At 46.2% G+C, this 23,530-nt stretch overlaps 1 protein-coding gene across 2 annotated transcripts in view; it reads right to left on the bottom strand.

The window, feature by feature from the left end:
* Positions 1 to 17,244, bottom strand: part of hipk3b (homeodomain interacting protein kinase 3b) — a 68,871-nt gene extending 51,627 nt beyond the window's left edge. The window contains exons 1-2 of one of the 2 annotated variants that reach the window (XM_045215114.1): positions 17,055 to 17,244; positions 12,719 to 13,997 (exon numbers count right to left, since the gene is read on the bottom strand). In XM_045215114.1, coding sequence (XP_045071049.1) covers positions 12,719 to 13,997; positions 17,055 to 17,070 — 1,295 coding nt within the window. In that variant the 5' untranslated portion in view covers positions 17,071 to 17,244. The remainder of the gene's footprint in view (positions 1 to 12,718; positions 13,998 to 17,054) is intronic. The other variant, XM_041859585.2, reaches the window with a different exon arrangement.
* Between the last annotated feature and the right edge of the window lie 6,286 nt (positions 17,245 to 23,530).

The following is a 23,530-nucleotide window of genomic DNA, read 5'->3' as shown; positions in this document are numbered from 1 at the left end:
CGGTGGTTCTCCAATCACCAAGCCCAGAGAGGAGAAATGTTAAACTAATTAAAAGTTCCAGACCAAAATGGCTACAGGTTTTAGAGGGAAAACAAACAAAAAAGTCGAGTGAATCATGTCTGAGGGCCCAGGCAAAGGCCCCAAACGTGGGAGTCTGAGGGGGTGAAGAAACCACAGACTTACATTCAAATAGACACTGCAACGCGTATATTTCCACCCACTGTATGTTGACACAGGCACACACACACACACACCACAAACACACAGCAAAACAGCTGACGTTGGAGCTGGTTGACCTTGAACCAGCGAGCGTGATCTCTCTAGCATTTCACCGACCCATATTTTGCTCCGGCTGCCAGCGCGCTTCACCATCTATAGAAGTCCAACGGCGCTGGCCACCTTCCCATCAGCTATTTTAAGCAGCCTCTCCAACCCTAGCCTTCCACCTCCTACCCTCTCTGCCCTCTCCCTCCGTATGTCTGGGTGATCCTCTAACCAGAGGAGCAGCGACAGCAGGGGGCCAGGATCATTATCATGTAACGTGATGTTAAGGTAGAAATTCTCTCAGGTTCTGTCCAGCCCTGACAGGTCACCAGCTCAGCTCATGGCCAGGTCCAGGGGTTTTCCAAGCAGAATAATCTGTAGCAGTCCTTGCCTTTTCAGGACACCACTTCCACAAGTATTCCCTGGGGGCTAGTGGTCATGGTGGCACATTGGAAGCAACTAAACTATTGAATCATATGAATAGGCAGGCTAACAGGCTAATAGGCCTAGCCCATGGGGAAGGACAAAACATTCCCTAGATCCACATATTGGTAAAGACTATGCTGTTCAATGTTGAGAGAGCTAAGTGACTATTCAAAATTATTAGTAGGCTTGGGTGATACACGTTTATACTGTATAGCGGGGTATTTTGAAATACTGACAGTATGATTTTCAATACCATTTCAAACAAATATTATTAAAAACCATTTGCGGTTGGGTGCGTGCTACGCCACTGCTTATAACTATAAGATAACTAAGATGTGTCAAATTATTTATATCCAGCTCAGGGCTTCAGCTATGCATCTGGTTTGCTAAGCGGCAAGAAGTCAAGATCAAGCTTCTTGGTTACAACAGAGACATTCAATCGCCTCCTGATCCAAGAAATTATTTATACACACACACATATATATATAAATAAATATAATACATATATTCATACATACTCTGGGCTTGGTGATCTCTCACTGTTCAAATAAACCTACCATGAAAATTATAGACTGATCATTTCTTTGTCAGTGGGCAAGCGCACAAAATCAGCAAGGGATGAAATACTTTTTTCCCCTCACTGTACACACACACACACACACACACACACACACACACACACACACACACACACACACACACACACACACACACACACACACACACACACACACACACACACACACACACACACACACACACACACACACACACACACACACACACACACACACACACACACACAAAACTACACATATATATATGTGTGTATGTATGTATGTATGTATATATACAGTGGGAAAAAAAGTATTTAGTCAGCCACCAATTGTGCAAGTTCTCCCACATAAAAATATGAGAGAGGCCTGTAATTTTCATCATAGGTACACGTCAACTATGACAGACAAAATGAGAAAAAAAAATCCAGAAAATCACATTGTAGGATTTTTAATGAATTTATTTGCAAATTATGGTGGAAAATAAGTATTTGGTCAATAACAAAAGTTTCTCAATACTTTGTTATATACCCTTTGTTGGCAATGACACAGGTCAAACGTTTTCTGTAAGTCTTCACAAGGTTTTCACACACTGTTGCTGGTATTTTGGCCCATTCCTCCATGCAGATCTCCTCTAGAGCAGTGATGTTTTGGGGCTGTCGCTGGGCAACACAGACTTTCAACTCCCTCCAAAGATTGTCTATGGGGTTGAGATCTGGAGACTGGCTAGGCCACTCCAGGACCTTGAAATGCTTCTTACGAAGCCACTCCTTCGTTGCCCGGGCGGTGTGTTTGGGATCATTGTCATGCTGAAAGACACAGCCACGTTTCATCTTCAATGCCCTTGCTGATGGAAGGAGGTTTTCACTCAAAATCTCACGATACATGGCCCCATTCATTCTTTCCTTTACACGGATCAGTGGTCCTGGTCCCTTTGCAGAAAAAGCCCCAAAGCATGATGTTTCCACCCCCATGCTCCACAGTAGGTATGGTGTTCTTTGGATGCAACTCAGCATTCTTTGTCCTCCAAACACGACAAGTTGAGTTTTTACCAAAAAGTTATATTTTGGTTTCATCTGACCATATGACATTCTCCCAATCCTCTTCTGGATCATCCAAATGCACTCTAGCAAACTTCAAACGGGCCTGGACATGTACTGGCTTAAGCAGGGGGACACGTCTTGCACTGCAGGATTTGAGTCCCTGGCGGCATAGTGTGTTACTGATGGTAGGCTTTGTTACTTTGGTCCCAGCTCTCTGCAGGACATTCACTAGGTCCCCCCGTGTTGTTCTGGGATTTTTTGCTCACCGTTCTTGTGATCATTTTGACCCCACAGGGTGAGATCTTGCGTGGAGCCCCAGATCGAGGGAGATTATCAGTGGTCTTGTATGTCTTCCATTTCCTAATAATTGCTCCCACAGTTGATTTCTTCAAACCAAGCTGCTTACCTATTGCAGATTCAGTCTTCCCAGCCTGGTGCAGGTCTACAATTTTGTTTCTGGTGTCCTTTGACAGCTCTTTGGTCTTGGCCATAGTGGAGTTTGGAGTGTGACTGTGTGAGGTTGTGGACAGGTGTCTTTTATACTGATAACAAGTTCAAACAGGTGCCATTAATACAGGTAACGAGTGGGGGACAGAGGAGCCTCTTAAACAAGAAGTTACAGGTCTGTGAGAGCCAGAAATCTTGCTTGTTTGTAGGTGACCAAATACTTATTTTCCACCATAATTTGCAAATAAATTCATTAAAAATCCTACAATGTGATTTTCTGGATTTTTTTCTCTCAATTTGTCTGTCATAGTTGACGTGTACCTATGATGAAAATTACAGGCCTCTCTCATCTTTTTAAGTGGGAGAACTTGCACAATTGGTGGCTGACTAAATACTTTTTTTCCCCACTGTATATATATATATATATATACACACACATATATATATATGTGCTGCTCTCTCAACATTGAACAGCATAGTCTTTACCAATATGTGGATCTAGGGAATGTTTTGTCCTTCCCCATGGGCTAGGCCTATATATACACACAATGGAAGAAACACAAAATAACTGTCAATCTCCCTCGGTCTGGGAGTCACTCACCACCTTCCGGAGACATTTGAAACCCCACCTCTTTAAGGAATACCTGGGATAGGATAAAGTAATCATTCTACCCCCCCCTTACCCCAACCCCCCCAATTTTTTATTTTTTTTTAAACAAACATTGTAAAGTGGTTATCCAACTGGCTATAAGGTGAATGCACCAATTTGTAAGTCGCTCTGGATAAGAGCGTCTGCTAAATTACGTAAATGTAAATGTAAATCTCGTGGAGTTGCAATGATCATGAGAACGGTGAGGGATCAGCCCAGAACTACACGGGAGGATCTTGTCAATGATCCCAAGGCAGCTGGGACCATAGTCACCAAGAAAACAATTGGTAACACACTATGCCGTGAAGGACTGAAATCCTGCAGCGCCCGCAAGGTCCCCCTGCTCAAGAAAGCACATATACAGGGCCGTCTGAAGTTTGCCAATGAACATCTGAATGATTCAGAGGAGAACTGGGTGAAAGTGTTGTGGTCAGATGAGACCAAAATCGAGCTCTTTGGCATCAACTCAACTCGCCGTGTTTGGAGGAGGAGGAATGCTGCCTATGACTCCAAGAACATCATCCCCACCGTCAAACATGGAGGTGGAAACATTATGCTTTGGGGGTGTTTTTCTGCTAAGGGAACAGGGCAACTTCACCGCATCAATGGGACGATGGACGGGGACATGTACCGGTCAAATCTTGGGTGAGAACCTCCTTCCCTCAGCCAGGGCATTGAAAATGGGTCGTGGATGGGTATTCCAGCATGACAATGACCCAAAACACACGGCCAAGGCAACAAAGGAGTGGCTCAAGAAGAAGCACATTAAGGTCCTGGAGTGGCCTAGCCAGTCTCCAGACCTTAATCCCATAGAAAATCTGTGGAGGGAGCTGAAGGTTCGAGTTGCCAAACGTCAGCCTCGAAACCTTAATGACTTGGAGAAGATCTGCAAGGAACAAAATCCCTCCTGAGATGTGTGCAAACCTGGTGGCCAATTACAAGAACGTCTGACCTCTGATTGCCAACAAGGGTTTAGCCACCAAGTACTAAGTAATGTTTTACAGAGGGGTCAAATACTTATTTCCCTCATTAAAATGCAAATCAATTTATAACATTTTTTTGTTGTTATTCTGTCTCTCATTGTTCAAATAAACCTACCATTAAAATTGTCATCAAGGCAAAGGGTGGCTATTTGAAGAATCTCAAATATAAAATATATTTTGACTTTCTTGGTTATTACATGATTGCATGTGTTATTTCATAGTTTTGATGTCTTCACTATTATTCTACAATGTAGAAAATAGTACAAAAATAAAGAAAAACCCTTGAATGAGTAAGTGTCCAAACTTTTGACTAGTACTGTATATAAATATATTTTTAAATAGAACCCCTTGTGTGCAGTTTCGGTAATGACGTATACCCCGGTATGGTACAGAAATGGTATGGAAATCTGGATACCCTAATTGAGAGCACGTCAGGCAATTTTCTTTTTTATTTCGCACACAGAACCTGGATGCAGTGGAGGAGGGAAAGTCACCTAAAAGTCATCCAATTGATTTTGGGGAAATTGTAAATGGCAAACTGCATGTTGAGGGGAACTTTCTCCATTTGTTCAACTGAATTAATCTGGTGCCTTGTTCGTGGCATACTTGATATCGCTGCCCTCCTTGCCTTGCAAAATGACACCCCCCATTAGGTTGAATATAAATCTTCATCAAGCAAGCTCTTCTGACACCATCAAAGTACCACTGGTGCGCTAGGCTTATCATCATTCTGTGTGGCCCTCCATTGAAAGTAGGCAATATACTGCTATAAACTGTTATCTGAAGATAAAATGGCTGGTGAGAATGAGTTGGCGACCCGGGCTTTCGATGGGTAGAACTGGCAAATGGAAGAGAGCAGCTGCACACTGTATTTAACTTCCTTCCCAAAGTCACTAAAGTACAGTGTAGGGGCTACAGTGAGACGTTTCTATTTTGAGTCACTTCCTGAAATATGGTGCATTTACCAGAAGTGAGTGAATGGAGGCCTGTGTGTGTCAGGGTGTGTGTGTGTGTGTGTGTGTCAGGGTGTGTGTGTGTGTGTCAGGGTGTGTGTCTGTGTGTCAGGGTGTGTGTCTGTGTGTGTCAGGGTGTGTGTCAGAGAGAGCAGAGATATGAGATAAAACCAGAGGATGTTGTGGGCTTCTCTTTTGCAGCTGACCTGCACACCAAGAGAGTCACCGGGACTGTACGATCAGGGCTAGAGAAAGCAAAAACAGTCAAAGTGGTAACTTACTGCAACCTAAATTCTCTTGAGGACACACATCTGGATATAGCTTGTTTAATATTTAATTCAAGAGATGTCTTCACGGTCTACAGAAATAATTAAAGGGATTCTGTGTTGACACCTGTCAATAAGCTTAAACCTATTATGTAACAAAATGACTAGGCCTCATGTTTAGCCTGCAACCGACGGACAACTAGAGAGAAGGTAAATGACAGATCATGAGAGAGATCACCATGCCTTTTTATTACATACGTGTTGCTGCAGCTTCCCCTGTTGCTACTCACATCCATCAACAGAAATTACTGGAACTCCTATGAACTCTGTATGCAAGGCTACTAAAGCATAGGCCTACAAAAGGTGGAAACTTAGGCCTAGGTTGCACAAAGATGTCATTTGAATAACCAAGTCATCTATGACAAGCGTGCGGTTTTCTAGTGTTCTGAAGAACGCCAGTCACAACTCGGGTCAATGCAACACATCTCACCTCAGAGAGCAGGAATCTACAGACACTGCATACAGAGAGGGAAATGGATAACCCAGAACCAAGTCTCCTATTTGAATATGTTCAGGCAGCATGAATTATTCAAATGAAATGTAAATCCCCCTGTACTAAGACAGATAACATGGAGCTGCCGTGTGACCCAGTCATTCTACAGTATCTTCCCTTTTCCACCAAGCCAAACACATTACTAAGAAACTAGGCCGAATCTAAATGACATAGATAACGGCATAATACTGTCATCTCTTAGGAAGTGTTTGTTTCTTATTTTTTTAGCGACTGACTCAAAAACTACAAAAGTGAATAACCTCACAGAATAAGCTACAACAAGCAAATAGGCTCATTTGAAATGTGTCAGTTTCTTTAAACAAATTGACTAAGAAAACCAGATAGAAGGTCTAGGCGTCTCTGAGATGACACCACATCAGCACACGATTAGGCTACGTGATACTTGCATTGACAGACTAGCCGATGGTGTCAACTTCCATGAGCGCAATTCCATGTAACTGCATTTAGCTGACGAATAGCATCCATCTATTCCCTATGGATACAACTTAGCTGAACATTTTAAGGAGGCCTGTTCAGACTCTTTCCAATCGATTCACCTCACTTTCGGTCTCTTGCAATGCGTAATTGAATGAGATGCCATCAAAGTTCCATCAAACTGAATCCTCTGTTGATACATCAAATTAAATCTCCCATCAGTTCTTTAGAGGAAGAGAAACCTCAAATTCCCAAGTAATAACACTACTATTTAAATGGCTGGCTTTAGAGTCTAAACCAGTCCAAAGCCAGGTCCTCCCCCAGACGCTAAGGCATAACATTAGAAGCAAACTAATCCCTGACTCCTTCCATCTCACTTTGAGGAATTAAACCTCTCACACTCAGCCAGTGACTACCATTAATCAAAAGGAGGGCAGGGGAGTACTCGCAAAGATGAGTTCTTAGGCTTTTAGCACAATTTAGCACCCAATATTTCTTTGCATATGTGGTTTGCTGGCCTGGCACCTCAAATGAATTATGCATTCAGCAGACAACACTCCTCTAGAGCCCAGTGAATTGTGAGGAGAACATTACGTTTGTCAGACAAAACTTGTCAGTAAGTGATCAATGACGGCATCACTTTTAATGATAATCATACCACAGAACTTCTGCCAACCTCACCCGTAACACATGCAGAAAATTAAGATGGCAAATATGAGAGTTCATATATAACTTGCAAAGTAAGTCAGCACATCATAGAGGGAATGGAAGTTCCAGTTAGCGGAGTCTCATTAGCCAGCCTCTGCACGCTCCAACCCAGAGTCTGGTTTATACAGTTTGTTCAATAGATACGGTATGAAAGTGACGCACCACTTTCCAGGAAGTAGCACTGTAGTTTTTGAATTTTTGTAGGCTTTTTTTGAATGGTATTCAAATGGGCAAAAACGTAACGCAACAGTCTTTAGGGCCAAACTTCTTAAAAAGCATCCGGCAGAAGTAAATTCATCCACAAACACAAATATAATTGTATTTATTTATTTACATACAGTTGAAGTCGGAAGTTTACATACACTTAGGTTGGAGTCATTAAAACTCATTTTTCAACCACTCCACAAATTTCTTGTTAACAAACTATAGTTTTGGCAAGTCGGTTAGGACATCTACTTTGTGCATGACACAAGTAATTTTTCCAACAATTGTTTACAGACAGCTTATTTCACTTATAATTCACTGTATCACAATTCCAGTGGGTCAGAAGTTTACATACACTAAGTTGATTGTGCCTTTAAACAGCATGGAAAATTCCAGAAAATGATGTCATGGCTTTAGAAGTTTCTGATAGGCTAATTGACATATTTTGAGTCAATTGGAGGTGTACCTGTGGATGTATTTCAAGGCCTACCTTCAAACTCTTTTTTGGTTACTACCTGATTCCATATGTGTTGTTTAATAGTTTTGATGTCTTCACTATTATTCTACAATGTAGAAAATAGTACAAATAGAGAAAAACTCTGGAATGAGTAGGTGTGTCCAAACTTTTGACTGGTACTGTATATACTGTATCTTAAATTACTGCGTTTTCATGAATTTTATGATATAATCGTCAAGCCCATGCAAAAGATTAGGGGACAATGTCACTTGCACATTGTATTCAGAAGTCAAAAGTTGCTGGGCTGCTGATGTTAAAAATGAAATGACTGACCGGTCGCACTGACCGGTCACAACACCAATCAGATATCAATAGGGAGTGCCTCAAAAACAACTGCCTGGAGTAGGAGGAGGGTTCTGCTTTTGGGGTTGGAGCTATCTCAGATGTAAAAAAATTAAAATAATAAATATCATCCTGAATTTTACCGGGGGACCAATCAAATTGCACCATCTAAACAGCCGAGTGCAAAGTAATGTTGCACAGACTACTGGAGTCTAGTCTAGGGCAGTAAGAGGGTGGCATGGGCTCAGACAGATTGTACCCTCAGATTTAATCAGAGGGAGCAGCAGGGGCATCCACACCTATGTAACTACAACATATTATCTAACAGGTGCCAAGTCTGCACTACAGATAACAAGTACAGTACACTCCAACTCCCATGGGGCTTTAGGAACATTTATCAAACCCTGGAAGCATACATGTATGATCCCTAAAAACCTGGAAACTCTGTGTTTAAAGCAGATGCACAGCAGTGGTGTATTCATTACGTCTTGCAAAGGAAAACGTTTACCGTTTAAGAAATAAACGGAAGCTAACAGAACAAACGGAATGAAACGGAGAGGGACATACCGGAAACTCTTGTTTTCGTTTCAAAACGGTTTCTGTTTGGAGTAAACTGTTTGTTGCAAAACTTTTTGCAACAGAATCGGCGTAATGAATACACCCCAGAGCGCGCCAAGATCCCCCAGGACATTCCTGACATTTTCCCCAAGGGAAAAGCTGACAGACTGTTGATCTCTGGGACACAAACAGACACTGCTGCATGGCTACCAGGTGTGTCAGTGGACTTGAGTCACTGTGCTGTGGATGGGCTTGTTGTGGCTCTATTGAATTATCTGACAACGATGCTGGACACTGTACCAGACAGACAAACTACACTAAACTGACGATAAGTCTACAACATGCTATATCTCTAGAGTGGGTGGGTGGGTGTGGTGTTGAATTCGAGCCTCTCCAGACATGCGGCAAAAAACTGGAATTGGAATGAGATGACGCACATGAATTTGAGACGTGCGAGTCAGTCCCTAGTGGCTGACCTCGTCTCTGTGAGCGCCTGCAGAAGACCCAGGGCTGGGAAAGATATACGGGTTGAGGATCTTTATAGTGCAAATGAAAACACGCACAGGACTTCACACTGTCGGTGTTGTGGTACAGACACAATCTCAATTGAACTGTCTGTGTTGTGGTACAGACACAATCTCAATTGAACTATCTGTGTTGTGGTACAGACACAATCTCAATTGAACTGTCTGTGTTGTGGTACAGACACAATCTCAATTGAACTGTCTGTGTTGTGGTACAGACACAATCTCAATTGAACTGTCTGTGTTGTGGTACAGACACAATTTCAATTGAACTGTCTGTGTTGTGGTACAGACACAATTTCAATTGAACTGTCTGTTGTGGTACAGACACAATCTCAATTGACATGTGGCTTTTATACTGTCACTTTTACAACAGCTTGCAGAACAACACCTCCTTACCTTCAGGCTCTGATCAGACGCTACACCCAAACGAGGGCACTACATTCATCCACCTCTGGCCTGCTAGCCCCCCTACCTCTACGGAAGCACAGTTCCTGCTCAGCCCAGTCAAAGCTATTCGCTGCTCTGGCACCCCAATGGTGGAACAAGCTCCCCCACGACGCCAGGACAGCGGAGTCACTGACCACCTTCCGGAGACACTTGAAACCCCACCTCTTTAAGGAATACCTGGAATAGTATAATAGTAATCCTTCTACCCCCCTTTACTACCACTGTCTTTTGTCTAAACTAACACCTGACTTATTTCACCTGCTAGCACTGACTTGTTTAAAGAAATGTACTTATTGTGATCGAGATCTAGTTGTCCCTGACTGCACTGACTTTGCTCACAGCTGCTTGTTTGAAGAAGTGTACTTACTGTGATCAAGATGTGGTTGTCCCACAAGCTATCCTAAGTTGAATGCACCAATTTGTAAGTCGCTCTGGATAAGAGCGTCTGCTAAATGACTTAAATGTAAATGTGTTGGTCTGTTCAATGAACATGTCAAATAGCAAAGCACTAGTGAACCAGACAACAGAGAAGCCTAGCCTGTGTTACGCTCACTTAGGCCTACTTACTGAGGACATGGCTGCAGTGCACACAGGCCCATTCTGTCTCTCCCCCTCCCCTCTCCTCTCTCTCTCTCTCCAGACCCAGAGCAGAGACTTTAATTAGAACTGGTTAATTAGAAACATCCATCCTCGTGCAGTAGGGCTGCCTGATGATGCTCTTCTGAGGCAGTGGAAAACAGGAGAGCTGCCAGGTCCTCCAGACCTGTGCTACCACAACAAGCAAGGGGAAAAGAATAGGCTACTACTACTTCTACCTCACAGACCGACCAAGGTGTATGAATTGAAGGAAAACCACAGTCTGTGACAGACTCCGGCCTATTCAGGTTCAGCAAAAAGGTGCATTCTAAACCTGACTCGTTTCAGTATTAAAGCCTTCATCAGGGTGACATCATTCACCACCATCATACAGAACAGGATCTGGTACCAGAGCAGTTGGAAGCTAATGGTGGCTAATGCAAGGTTATGACCTTATTTTGTGCAGCCAACCATTGACAGAACCATTACAGTCATTACATTAGAACTCCATCATGACATTTTCACGAGAAGACAGACCTCTGTGCTGTTTAACAAACAGTCAAACCCTCCACCCCATATATAATGTATAAATAGGCCTAGCTGCTCCTATGAGATGTTCTGAGAGACAGTACAGTGCTTTCTATTTAAGGAGGACAAATGTATTTTCCGGTCACAAAAAACAAGTCATCTTGCATGTTCTTCCTCCGATGAGACCTCTCAGGAACTGAGTGCTGAATGGGTTGACTCTTCACTAAACATCCTCCTCATCACACAAATAGACTGTCAGCACAGCAGCCAAGAGGCAGAAACCACAGACTACAGACTGACACTAAACTAGGTCATTCCTCTCCAGACCCTTACGTAACAGTTCATATCATTTCAGGGCCCGTTTCTGAAAACTAAAAACTACCGGCGCCCATAGGGTGCTGCCAAGGGTAATTCGTCTCGTGGGTTTTCCGTTCGCCTGTCCAAGAGCAGAAGAAACATTCTTCTCAACATAAACATACCAGATAGGCTGCTATGTTACGCATCAGGGTTCGTAACAGCGTTACGTTCGGACTCGGGAGGTGTTTTGTTTGAGAGAGAAGTTGTTCATCCTCAACTGGTTAGCATGGTCTTTATGCAACATACACATTTCCTTCCCAGGGAAACACACATACAGTACACATGTAGGCCTTTTTGCTCCTTGACGTTCAATCCAACGGGCGGGAGTATAGGCCTATGCATTAGAGGGCTAAGACTTCTAATATTTGCCTACAGGCAGTTCCTTGCTCACCATGACATCTTAACAAATCCTACAGACGGCTGACGGCTCAATCCTAACCCAGCCTCAACGGGACTGCTAACAATGTGTGAGATGTTCACAAACTCATACAGACAGTTATAGATTTTTTTCTCCCCCCGCCTCATTGTGTTGCAGTCTGTTTTCAGAACACTGTTTCCTTTCCCAGGCTGAGTGGACGTGAGCAGGCTACCCCCTGCCAGTAACACTGTGGGGTCACATTTTTCACAAGTCGTGGTATGTAGCTCCTGAATGCACAGGATGTTAGGCAGTAGAAGAGACGTATCCTTGCCTGACCTCAGGAGGGCGTTTTTTTTGTTGACCTCACGGTAGAACTGCATGATATGGGCAAAAAAATCTACATTTTATTTTCATTTTACTGTGATTGTGATTTGACTTCCGATAAAAATCAAAACACTTGGATGAACGGTTGGAATCATAGAAATAGAATGATTTATTTAAAAAAGCAAAGGGGTAAGCAGCATCGTGCTTGTTTGACTGAATTTGACCTAACAGAACAGCATGCAAACTTCTGGTGGATGTAAGAGGAGGAAGTGCTCTTCCTGAGCGACAGGGTGAGGCTTGGTGTGTGTGGAAAGCAGCCGCAAGAGGAGACTAAAAAATATCAATCTGAGTAAACTACAACAACGGACATTACACACAGCTGAGTGGATTTCACAATATTGCATGTGATATAAATCTCTTGCAATATGGACGTTGCACATGTCAATATTGCGATTTCGATGTCAAATGGATGAATTGTGCAGCTCTACCTCATGGTTGCCTACAGTGTATGTGGACACCAGTGGAAGTCAACCTCTGGTGAGATTAGATTTTAAGATGATCTCAGCTCCCTAGCAGAAGCTCAAGCATATCTGAGAGGATATGTCATTACTCTCAAACTGTAAGGATTTACTGTCAGAACATGATCATCCTGGCCTCTCCTGCACTGACTCACTGACTTATTATAGACAGCCTGTATTGTACACAAATAACCCAGCATTGAATGTCTAACCTTCCACCCAAACCTCTGTAGACACTCACCTGTAGTAGCGGGACTGGAGGTATGTGGAGCACACAGCCTTGGACACGTGGCTGGCTGAGCCAAAGTCTATCACCTTCACCCTGTAGGGCTGCCTGACAGGGTCCACCAGCATAATGTTCTCCGGCTTCAGGTCGGCGTGGATCAGGCCCATGGACTTCAACTTCCTCAGGGCCGTTGCAACCTGCTGCAGCACGGGCCGGATTACCTTCAGAGGCAGCGGGCTGAACTTGTTCTGCTTGAGGAAGTCATAGAGGTTCTGCTGCAGCATCTCAAACACCAGGCAGGTGTGGCTGCGGTGCTGGAAGCACTCGAAGGCCCGCACCAGGTTGTGCTCATCCGCGTTCTCCCGGCTCAGACGGGCCAGAATGCCCACCTCGATCTGGCCCTGGCGTGCGTACGATGGGTGGTTCTTCAGGATCTTCACCGCCACCACCTCCCCAGTGCCCCTCTTCCAGCACTTTACCACCTGTCCGAAGGTGCCACGGCCCAGGAAGTCCAACACCTCGTACGTGTTCTTCATGGAGCACAGGACCTCGTGCTGCACCAGCTGGTAGTCCCCGTCACCCCCTCCTGCTCCGCCCGCCGCTCCCTGTTTGGTTGGGGGTCCTCCAGCGCCCCCTACAGCTGTCGGCGCGGGCAACCCAGCCGGGTTCCCCCCATTGGTCGTTTGCATCATGGCTGGCAACATGGGCAGGTCCTCCACTATCTGCATGGCGCTCCAGCGGTTATCAAGCTCCTCGCTCTTACGTTTCAGCCCACATCGCTGAGAGCTCTCGGCCGAGTTCAAACCTCCACAATCGTCCTCTTCCCAGTCACCTTCTGTCTGTTCCTCCCCACCTCCTCTACCTTCCTCCCCCCTTTCCCCTCCTCCTGTCGCTCCACTACTGCTGCCTTCCCTGTCTCTGTCCGTCTGCTCCTGCCCCTTGCCCTGCCAGGGGACTGGCCCTGTGTCCTGGGGCTGCTGGGCCTCCGCCGGGCCTGTTACTGTTCTGTTCTGCTCTCTCCGTACGCAGTGCACGGCCACCGTCTGTACAGGGAACTCCTGCCCGCCGCCACACGTTCTCACACCCGCCGCCGAGTCTCGGGTCGCAAAGGAGGGAGCAAGTCTGATCGGGTGCGCTATGCCAAGGGTTCTGCCGTTCAGATAAGTCCGCGGGTGGGCTCTCTCATGGTACACACAGCTGCTGGGCTCGACTTTGAGTTTCTTCACGCTGCAAAAGGCACTAGTCTGGGTTTGATAAATGTGTGGTGGGTAGATCAAGACTTGTGAGGCCATACCTGGACAGAGAACAATTCAAAAGAGAGGAGAAAGACAACGTTAGCATATTATCAACGCATGATCAACCTACGCATGATCAACCTACGCATGATCAACCTACTTATGGAATGTTGTTTTGATGCTCACACCCACACAACATAATCTTGAAAATATTCAACGCGAACGGTAAAGGTTCTTATCTACAGCATTAATTCAAAGAGCAATGTTCAAGTGAAAGGTCAAAATGTCCTATGGTAATCAAATTCACCATGGACATGGCATAACAATCTGATTTCAGTAAGGTCAACGAGGTAAGTGGCTATGAAGGGATGTCAATTCAAATAAAATGACACTGGGCCTAAATAAATGTAGGTCTATTTTCATTTATTACTGTTTGATGAGAAAGTCCAGTCTGCATGGTGATAGAAAAAAGGCCCATGTCAACAAATGACTGGATGCTGCAGATTGGCTGATTGATTTCCATAGTGAAAAGGAAAGTTGACCTACAGTATACAGGCTTTTCTTTTACAGTTTTATTCTGAACAAGCTACACACACACACACACACACACACACACACACACACACACACACACACACACACACACACACACACACACACACACACACACACACACACACACACACACACACGGTAACAAACTCTCTTCACTATACAGGCTAGCCTAATAAAGTGCAGATATTCTCCTGTTTTTATCCTTCTGCTTAAATATTTTCTTCATAAAACAAGACGGAAGCTTGAACAGCTTCACTTCTGCATCTGTGCTCGTCCTGGAAGGCTTTACACCGTGGTGCCATTTCTCAAGAGAACGCTGGAAAAGTACTGGGAGGGGGATATTTTTTCCAAAGCCTGCTCACTCTGAACGTTTGCATGTGCACTTGCATAAGATAGCAACACAAAATTCAGCAACACAGCCCTTCCATTACCACATCATAAATGGAGATAAGTGCATTGGCAAGATTTTGCTGTGTTGTTGCTTGGTTATATTTGCAGAGTTCAAAGGTGACTACAATAGAAGAGAATCGTGTGGTTCCAAAGCAGCAAAAACAAGCAGAAGCGGCAACACTGCTCTCACAATGACACTTGCATCACTCCTGGGATGACATCACTGCTGACCTTTAGCCCGTTACAACCCCCCCACCAAACACTTCTGCAGAAAGAAACCCCACTCCCACCACAGTCAGAGACACCAAGCTGACCAATCAAGGGCCTAGCTGAGGGAAGAAGATACGCTCCAGTGGAGTGTTCTAGAACACCCTCACCATCCACTGGAGCCCCCCGACCACCTTCCACTGGAACCCCCTACCACCTTCCACCCACTGGAGCCCCTCCCATCACCTTCCACTGGAGCCCTCCCACCACCTTCCACTGGAGCCCTCCCACCACCTTCCACTGGAACCCCCCTACCACCTTCCACTGAAGCCCCCCTACCACCTTTCACTGGAGCCCCTCCCACCACCTTCCACTGGAGCCCCTCCCACCACCTTCCACTGGAGCCCCTCCCACCACCTTCCCACTGGAGCCCCTCCCACCACCATCCACTGGAGCCCCCCTACCACCTTCCACTGGAGCCCCTCCCACCACCTTCCACTGGAGCCCCCCGACCACCTTCCACTGAAGCCCCCCTACCACCTTTCACTGGAGCCCCTCCCACCACCTTCCACTGGAGCCCCTCCCACCACCTTCCACTGGAACCCCCCTACCACCTTCCACTGGAGCCCCTCCCACCACCTTCCACTGGAACCCCCCTACCACCTTTCACTGGAGCCCCTCCCACTACCTTCCACTGGAGCCCCTCCCACCACCTTCCACTGGAGCCCTCCCACCACCTTCCACTGGAGCCCCTCCCACCACCTTCCACTGGAGCCCCTCCCACCACCTTCCACTGGAGCCCCCTCCGCCTTCCACTGGAGCCCCCTACTACCTCCACTGGAGCCCCTCCCACTACCTTCCACTGGAGCCCCTCCCACCACCTTCCACTGGAGCCCTCCCACCACCTTCCACTGGAGCCCCTCCCACCACCTTCCACTGGAGCCCCTCCCACCACCTTCCACTGGAGCCCCCTACCACCTTCCACTGGAGCCCCTCCCACCACCTTCCACTGGAGCCCCTCCCACCACCTTCCACTGGAGCCCCTCCCACCACCTTCCACTGGAGCCCCCCTACTACCTCCACTGTAGGGGATGACTAACTTCTCAAAGGTTTGGATGACCTTTCCCTGCTGTTACCATGCATCCCACAGCGAGTCTCTAGGCAACCGAAGAGAGTGGTTGGGAGAGAGAGAGAGTCAGAGAGAGAAGGGGGGGGCAGCCCTAGCATCAGGTTTGCATGCCAGCCAGCCCCTCTCACATTACACAGCTCAGAGAGGAATGCTCCCTCCCCCCCCTTTCTCATTTCGAGAGAAAACAGAAAAACAAGAAGCGACGCTATCCCAGCGAATACCATGTCAAACATTTGGAAATTGGATGATGTCTTCGGCTTGGGCTGGTGAGGGACTAGGATAACGAGATATGTTTTTATTATCATTCTGTGGCCTAAAGAGAGAGGCGGCAGCTGTGGCAGGCGGCAGGGCGCCCTGGCACAGTGACCTTATCAGAATGGCTGTCTGTGTGCCCTGCCGGAGAGCCCACCACCTACTTCCTTTCATCTGGAGCCCGTCCAGTGACATCAAAGTGGCTCTTCCCTGACGGCTCTTTGACTTTAAATCAACGGTGCATTCACTTTAACGGATTTACACGCAGAGCATGCCTCGTCCCAAAGCCCTGTCGCTAGACTTCTAGAGCTTCCAAAAGACAATCGCCTGTCTCACAAATAACAAGACTGTGGGTGGTGAGACAGGGGCACACTGTAGAGTAGAAAACGCCTCTCCTAAATGAGACACAAAAAAAAACGGTTCCCAAATTACACCTTCTAAGATTTAGTGGAGGGAGCTATAATTACAGGTGCCAAATGAGAGAACAAACGCCTCGCTCTCAAGTCCCCAACTTTTCAACGATAGCAGGCACAGGCAGCTCAATAGCAAAGTATCAGAACTAACTTGCCTAGTCATTGCCTACCTGTCTTCACTCTCATTCTCCTCCATGATAGGAGATGTTGTCCTCTCTCTGAAGTTCAGTGAGGCACACCCTGATGATTCCCTCCCATGTGAGTTATTAGGAGGACGGACGGAGAGCTACGGTTTACAGCCTGTCTGGGTTGTGCTCTGCAGCAGCAGCGCAAAGCCAAAGGGAACTTCAGAAGTGCGCACTATTCAACAGGCTGAAATCACGTGCTCGCAGAGAGGGAGGCTGCCAATTCCTGCCTCGCCAGACTGACTAGGCAGGCAACACTGGGTAGCTTCTGAAAGGCTTGTTGTTTCAGCTTTTCTACACTCACCTTTTAGGCTTTAGCTTTATTCAGAAGTTAGCCTTGTTAGTAGGCTAATCATTGAGGGAATATTCAAAATATTGCTCATAATAGTATGCTGCTATCTTACAGTCACTAATGCAGGGGTGTCAAACTCATTCCATGGAAGGCCTAGTGTTTCCTTTCAATTAAGACCTAGACAGACAGGTGAGGGGGACCTTAATCCATCAAATCAAGTACAAAGGAGGAGGGAAAACCCTCAGATATTAGGCCCATCGTGGAATGAGTTTGACACGTGCAAATGAGGCATAGATAAGGGTAAGGTTGGTCAGAATAAGACCAAGCAACACTTTTCCATCAACACAGTGTTCAGAACAAGCTCAAACTAGAGCAGTAGGGTGAGCACAGGAAATGGCTTTTGGTCCTGGTGGCCTACAAGTTGAGACTAACCCAGTTCCTAACAGTACAATCCATGATTATGTAATCAAACAAGTAATCAAAGAAAGGGATGTGTTTAGTTTTGAATGACGGTGGCACTGCAGTTGACACCACAAAGGCTTTCAGTCAGAGAATTAAGACAGGTCATCAAACAAACGTAGTGGTGCAGTGGTCTAAGGCACTGCATCGCAACGTGATCAAGACAAAGGAGATGATTGTGGACTACAGGAAAAATAAGTGGACTGAGCACGCCCCCATTCTCATCGACGGGACTGTAGTGGAGCAGGTTGAGAGCTTCAAGTTCCTTGGTGTCCACATCACAACAAAACCTATTCCCCCTAAGGAGACTGAAAATATTTGGCATTGGTCCTCAGATCCTCAAAAGATTCTACAGCTGCACCACCGAGAGCATCCTGACTGGTTGCATCACTGCCTGGTATGGCAACTGCTCGGCCTCCGACCGCAAGGCACTACAGAGGGTAGTGCAGTACATCACTGGGGCCAAGCTTCCTGCCACCCAGGGCCTCTATACCAGGCAGTGTCAGAGAAAGGCCCTAAAAATTGTCAAAGACTCCAGCCACCCTAGTCAGAGACTGTTCTCTCTGCTACCGCACGGCAAGCGGCTTCTAAACAGCTTCCACCCCCAAGCCATAAGACTCCTGAACATCTAATCAAATGGCTACCCAGACTATTTGCAGTGCCCCCCCCCCCTCCCTCTTTTACGCTGCTGCTACTCTCTGTTTATTATCTATGCATAGTAACTTTAATAACTCTACCTACATGTACATATTACCCCAATTACCTCAACTAACCTGTGCCCCCGCACATTGACTCGGTACCGTTACCCCCTGTATATAGACTCGCTATTGTTATTTTTACGGCTGCTCTTTAATTATTTGTTACTTTTATTTCGTATTATTTTATATTGTATTTTTTTGGTATTCTTTCTTAAAACTGCATTGTTGGTTAAGGGCTTGTTAGTAAGCATTTCACTGTAAGGTCTACACCTATTGTATTCGGCGCATGTGACAAATACAATTTGATTTGATTTGTTGCTTGTCATGACTGGCAGAAACCAGTTTGGTCCTAAGAGAAAGCCATAGAGCTCTCTGCTTTGGCCACAGAAAGAGGCAGTTGTGTTGTGTCACCACAGAGAACACTCATCATTGTGTGCAGCATGTCATGCTGTTCCTACAGTCCTACCAAATCACCCAGTAATCAGCAAAACATCAATACTGGCCGCTCCACTCTCCTAATGTTCTGTATGGTCAGCCGGTGACGTTGGATAGACATTAGACCGCAGCAACTGACACACAGTCAAACTCTGATACAGATAAGCTTATCTAAAAGGTTAACCAACCTTTACCCTCCTTCCTCATTCAACTCCAGCCATAGACAAACTACCGCCATACTATGCATGATCTCTGCTCTGCCGAGAAGGGGGAGGCTAGTCATAACCTGCAGGGGATAGGTGACTGTGCACAGGCCCACTGAGTATTGCATAGGCCATCACATCCATCTCAGGCAGAAGAGCGCTAGCTTACAGGGAATGGTGCTGCTCTCCTCACTTAGCCCCCCGGGGCAGGAGCAGACAGGTCGGCGGTGCTTTCTGGAAGAAAACCAAACAAACAAACAAAACCTCTCCATTTCTCTAAAGAACATTTGTCTCCCTGCGCCCAGTCGCTGACAGCGGCAGACCATTACTGCAAGCCTGAACGAAGGATGAAAGAGAAAGCAAACAGATGCAAGGGTGAGACTGGACTGCTATGGAGGCTGAGGTAGTAGCTGTTGTGCAAGATAGATAGCGCTCCAGGAAGGGTGGTGTCCAGTTTACTGGCCTGATTAGCAGCCCACGCTGCGCAAATATTAACCCAGCGGCCATCCCAGTGTTTGTCTGACCGAGACCAGGGACTGGAGAGGTACAGAGGGAACAAGAGGCCAAATAGCTGCTCTGCTTGCACAAAAACACAGAACATAGGAAACACAACTGGGCTCCTCAAATCAACTCTCAACCACTGTGGCGGAACAGTGGATCTGTTGAGATTAAAAGACACAAATAAAGTCAAGGAATAAAAGCTAAACATTCCCCAAGGGTCTCAGGTAAACTAAAACGTTTTATGCTAGGCTTAACTATCAATCACAAGGCCTAATTTAGCCTAATGGTAAAATCACTCTCAGCTGACAGAGTTGAGTTAAATGATGTCTTTCCTCTAAAAGAAGTAGCCTGTGTTATCTGTCAGTTTAGACAAAGTACTGACCGTTTCACATGAGCAGCTCCGAGCCCTCCAGTCTCCCCGGTCTGAATGAGACCATGTGGTGGAAAAACACAGCACTTCCCTGGCTGCACTCAGGCTGCTCAAATCCCCTGGCTTCCGGTTACTCAGACAACAAAGTTTCCAAAATCCCACTTCAAAAAACAGGCAGACATTTAGAGTGAAGAAAACATGCGTAAAGTCCGACCACAGGAACTGCGGGGCTGTCGCAAAGCACTGTTGAGGGCCCAGCCTCCTCCAGAAAATCTGCTCAACGGAAAGCACCACACAGGCTGTGTTGATAACAGCGGTAGGTCTGTGAGCCCCTCCAGCCCCTATTCTGAGCAGGCAGATAAGGCTTGTCCTATTCCTCTGACTGCTCTACACAATCAGGCCCTATGGTGCCGTTTGGTGACAGGGCACCGAGAACCAGGCCATTTCTCTCTAAATGGGCTTTTGTGTGAAACTTCAAACTGATAAGCTAGCAGAGCTATAAGTGGACAGTGTATCCTCCCGTTCTTAAACACCCTTCCCCTCTAACAGTGGTCGAGGGCCTCTGGGACAAAAGGCGACATGACGACTTGAGGCCCTTTAATTTAGCAGAGCCTGCAGTGTCAGCTGCAGGGCCCTGGTTATTATTACTTCCTGAAGCCCGATACTCCCCCGGTCGTCATGTTACATCACTCAGAGCTGCTGGGTTGCACAAAGTAATTGCACATGGTTGACCTTTGACCCGGACGGGAGTTCAATTGAGGAGTGAAAAAAAATAAAGAGAGCACACCTGTCCTCAGACCAAATGCCCCAGTGTGGGAGAGAAGAAACTGCTTTTTCCAAGATGCGAAAAGGAGCAGGGAGCGAGACCTATAACAGCCGATACGGTGGAAAAGCGAATAAAACAAATTGTGGAAAATAAAACGTTGCCATGTTAAGGTGCGTAAGTAGGCTTAGTTGGGATTGAGGCATTAACAGGGTGCAAAGACACCCGACTCAGGAAAACCTACCCCAGGGGATATGTTCTCCACATCGGCTTCCTGGAGGCTTGATTCATTTGGGGATCTAGGCCTATACAAAACACATCTCTCTTGCTTGTCCCACACATCAGTGATACTGCAAACACAACCAACATGTCAGTGGACCTGGTGATTGGGGAAGAATTTGTATAGTACACAGTTCTGCCACAGAGTAAAACTAAATTTGGCTCTCCAACTCTACAGGTCAAGCGGTGCCTGGCTCCAGCCTACCCCTGGCTCCAGCCCACCCCCTGGCTCCAGCCCACCCCTGGATCCGGCCTACCCTGGCTCCAGCCCACCCCTGGCTCCAGCCTACCCCTGGCTCCAGCCTGCCCCTGGCTCCAGCCCACCCCTGGATCCAGCCCACCCCTGGATCCAGCCCACCCTGGATCCAGCCCACCCCTGGATCCAGCCCACCCCTGGATCCAGCCCACCCTGGATCCAGCCCACCCCTGGATCCAGCCCACCCCTGGATCCAGCCTACCCCTGGCTCCATAATGCATGTGCGGTTGAGGATACAAAGAAATGGCCAAACCTTTCAGCAGTAAACAAAAGAACAGAGAAAACAGGAAGAGGCTGTCATTTTTTTGGGGGGTGGGAACCCAGAGACCAAAACAATTCCTCCAAAAGTTGGCTCCATTTGGATCCATCTAATAAAATGTTTCTTTATGATGTTTTCTATAGGTTGTAAACAATAAAAACAACAATATAAATATGTGTTTCATTAGTAAAGGCCTTAGGGGCTTTCAGCATCTTGTCAGGATCAAGGAGATAAGATAGTGGGCCTGACAGAGCATAGAAACAGTGCAGGAGTCTCAAAGAATTCCTCTCATAAAAGACTGGAGGAACATTTCAGTTGTGTCATCGTGGAGGCTAAAACATTCTCTCTCAGGGGATAGTCATCAACAACTGTCCAGCATCTCAACCTTGAGTGACTAGAGAATGACAACCTGATACATTCCCAGAAGATATCCCTGGCCTCCCATGTCAGTTGAAGGGCACAATGTTATCATGATGTCTCTCAGACTTTGTACATTGCTTTTGCTTAACATAACGCAAAACAGGTTTCGCACCTCGGAACCATGTTTGGCTAGGACTCAAGTTCAGCATGTAATCATAAAGGCAAAGCCCTTTGAAAAACCCAGGGTCAAGCCATGGTGGATTTCATTTTGGTGCACCAAATGTACCTTTGTCAGCACCACATGCTCAGACAGACTATCCTGCCTGTAGACCATCCATCTGCTGCCACGACAGCAGAGACTCAGAGGCCATCGTCCACCCTGACACTACTCCAGATGCTTACTGGCTGGCTGCCCAACACACGGACACAGGTGCAGTAACTCTACACTACTCAGCATCCTAGGCGTAACCTGAAATGGAGCACCTGGACACCCCAGCAGTGACTACCTCAACTACAAAACAACTAAAGAAGGACTAATCGGTTACACAACCACTTTCAGCTTATTTAGGCCCATCAGTCAAAGTTGGGTTATTTAGGCCCATCAGTCAAAGTTGGGTTATTTAGGCCCATCAGTCAAAGTTGGGTTATTTAGGCCCATCAGTCAAAGTTGGGCTATTTAGGCCTATCAGTCAAAGTTGGGCTATTTAGGCCTATCAGTCAAAGTTGGGTTATTTAGGCCTATCAGTCAAAGTTGGGCTATTTAGGCCTATCAGTCAAAGTTGGGCTATTTAGGCCCATCAGTCAAAGTTGGGCTATTTAGGCCTATCAGTCAAAGTTGGGCTATTTAGGCCTATCAGTCAAAGTTGGGTTATTTAGGCCTATCAGTCAAAGTTGGGCTATTTAGGCCTATCAGTCAAAGTTGGGCTATTTAGGCCTATCAGTCAAAGTTGGGCTATTTAGGCCTATCAGTCAAAGTTGGGCTATTTAGGCCTATCAGTCAAAGTTGGGCTATTTAGGCCTATCAGTCAAAGTTGGGTTATTTAGGCCTATCAGTCAAAGTTGGGCTATTTAGGCCTATCAGTCAAAGTTGAGCTATTTAGGCCCATCAGTCAAAGTTGGGTTATTTAGGCCCATCAGTCAAAGTTGGGCTATCTATCCACTATCTATCCTCTTTTAATTTAAATTAGAATTTAAGTATTGCATTTGAATTGAAAATCTATTTCTGAGTAACCTACTAGACTTCCAAACTCTGTCTCTCTTCACTAATTAGGAGTGAACCACTAAGGGTCTGGGCAAGCATGTGCCCTATGCCTCTTCCAAGAGTATGGTCACATGGTCTTTTTATGGGCTTGTCTTGTGAGTGGAGGACTCCTAAACGGCCAGCCTTTAGGGCAGAGATAAAGCATCATGAGGTCCGTGCTCCAGAACATAGAGGGCCCTTTATCTAACAACATGGAGGATCATATTCAACAGACACAGCAGAATGACGTGGCGTGTGTTGAGTGAGTGAGTGGTCGCATGGCGCAAACACAGCAGCAAGCCCCTTCCAAAAATGTATTACTACTGGCTGATAAACGCTAATGGAT

The sequence above is a fragment of the Coregonus clupeaformis genome, unplaced genomic scaffold (genome assembly GCF_020615455.1).
Source record: "Coregonus clupeaformis isolate EN_2021a unplaced genomic scaffold, ASM2061545v1 scaf0369, whole genome shotgun sequence".
Taxonomy (NCBI): domain Eukaryota; kingdom Metazoa; phylum Chordata; class Actinopteri; order Salmoniformes; family Salmonidae; genus Coregonus; species Coregonus clupeaformis.
This window is presented reverse-complemented; position numbering and strand designations above follow the sequence as displayed.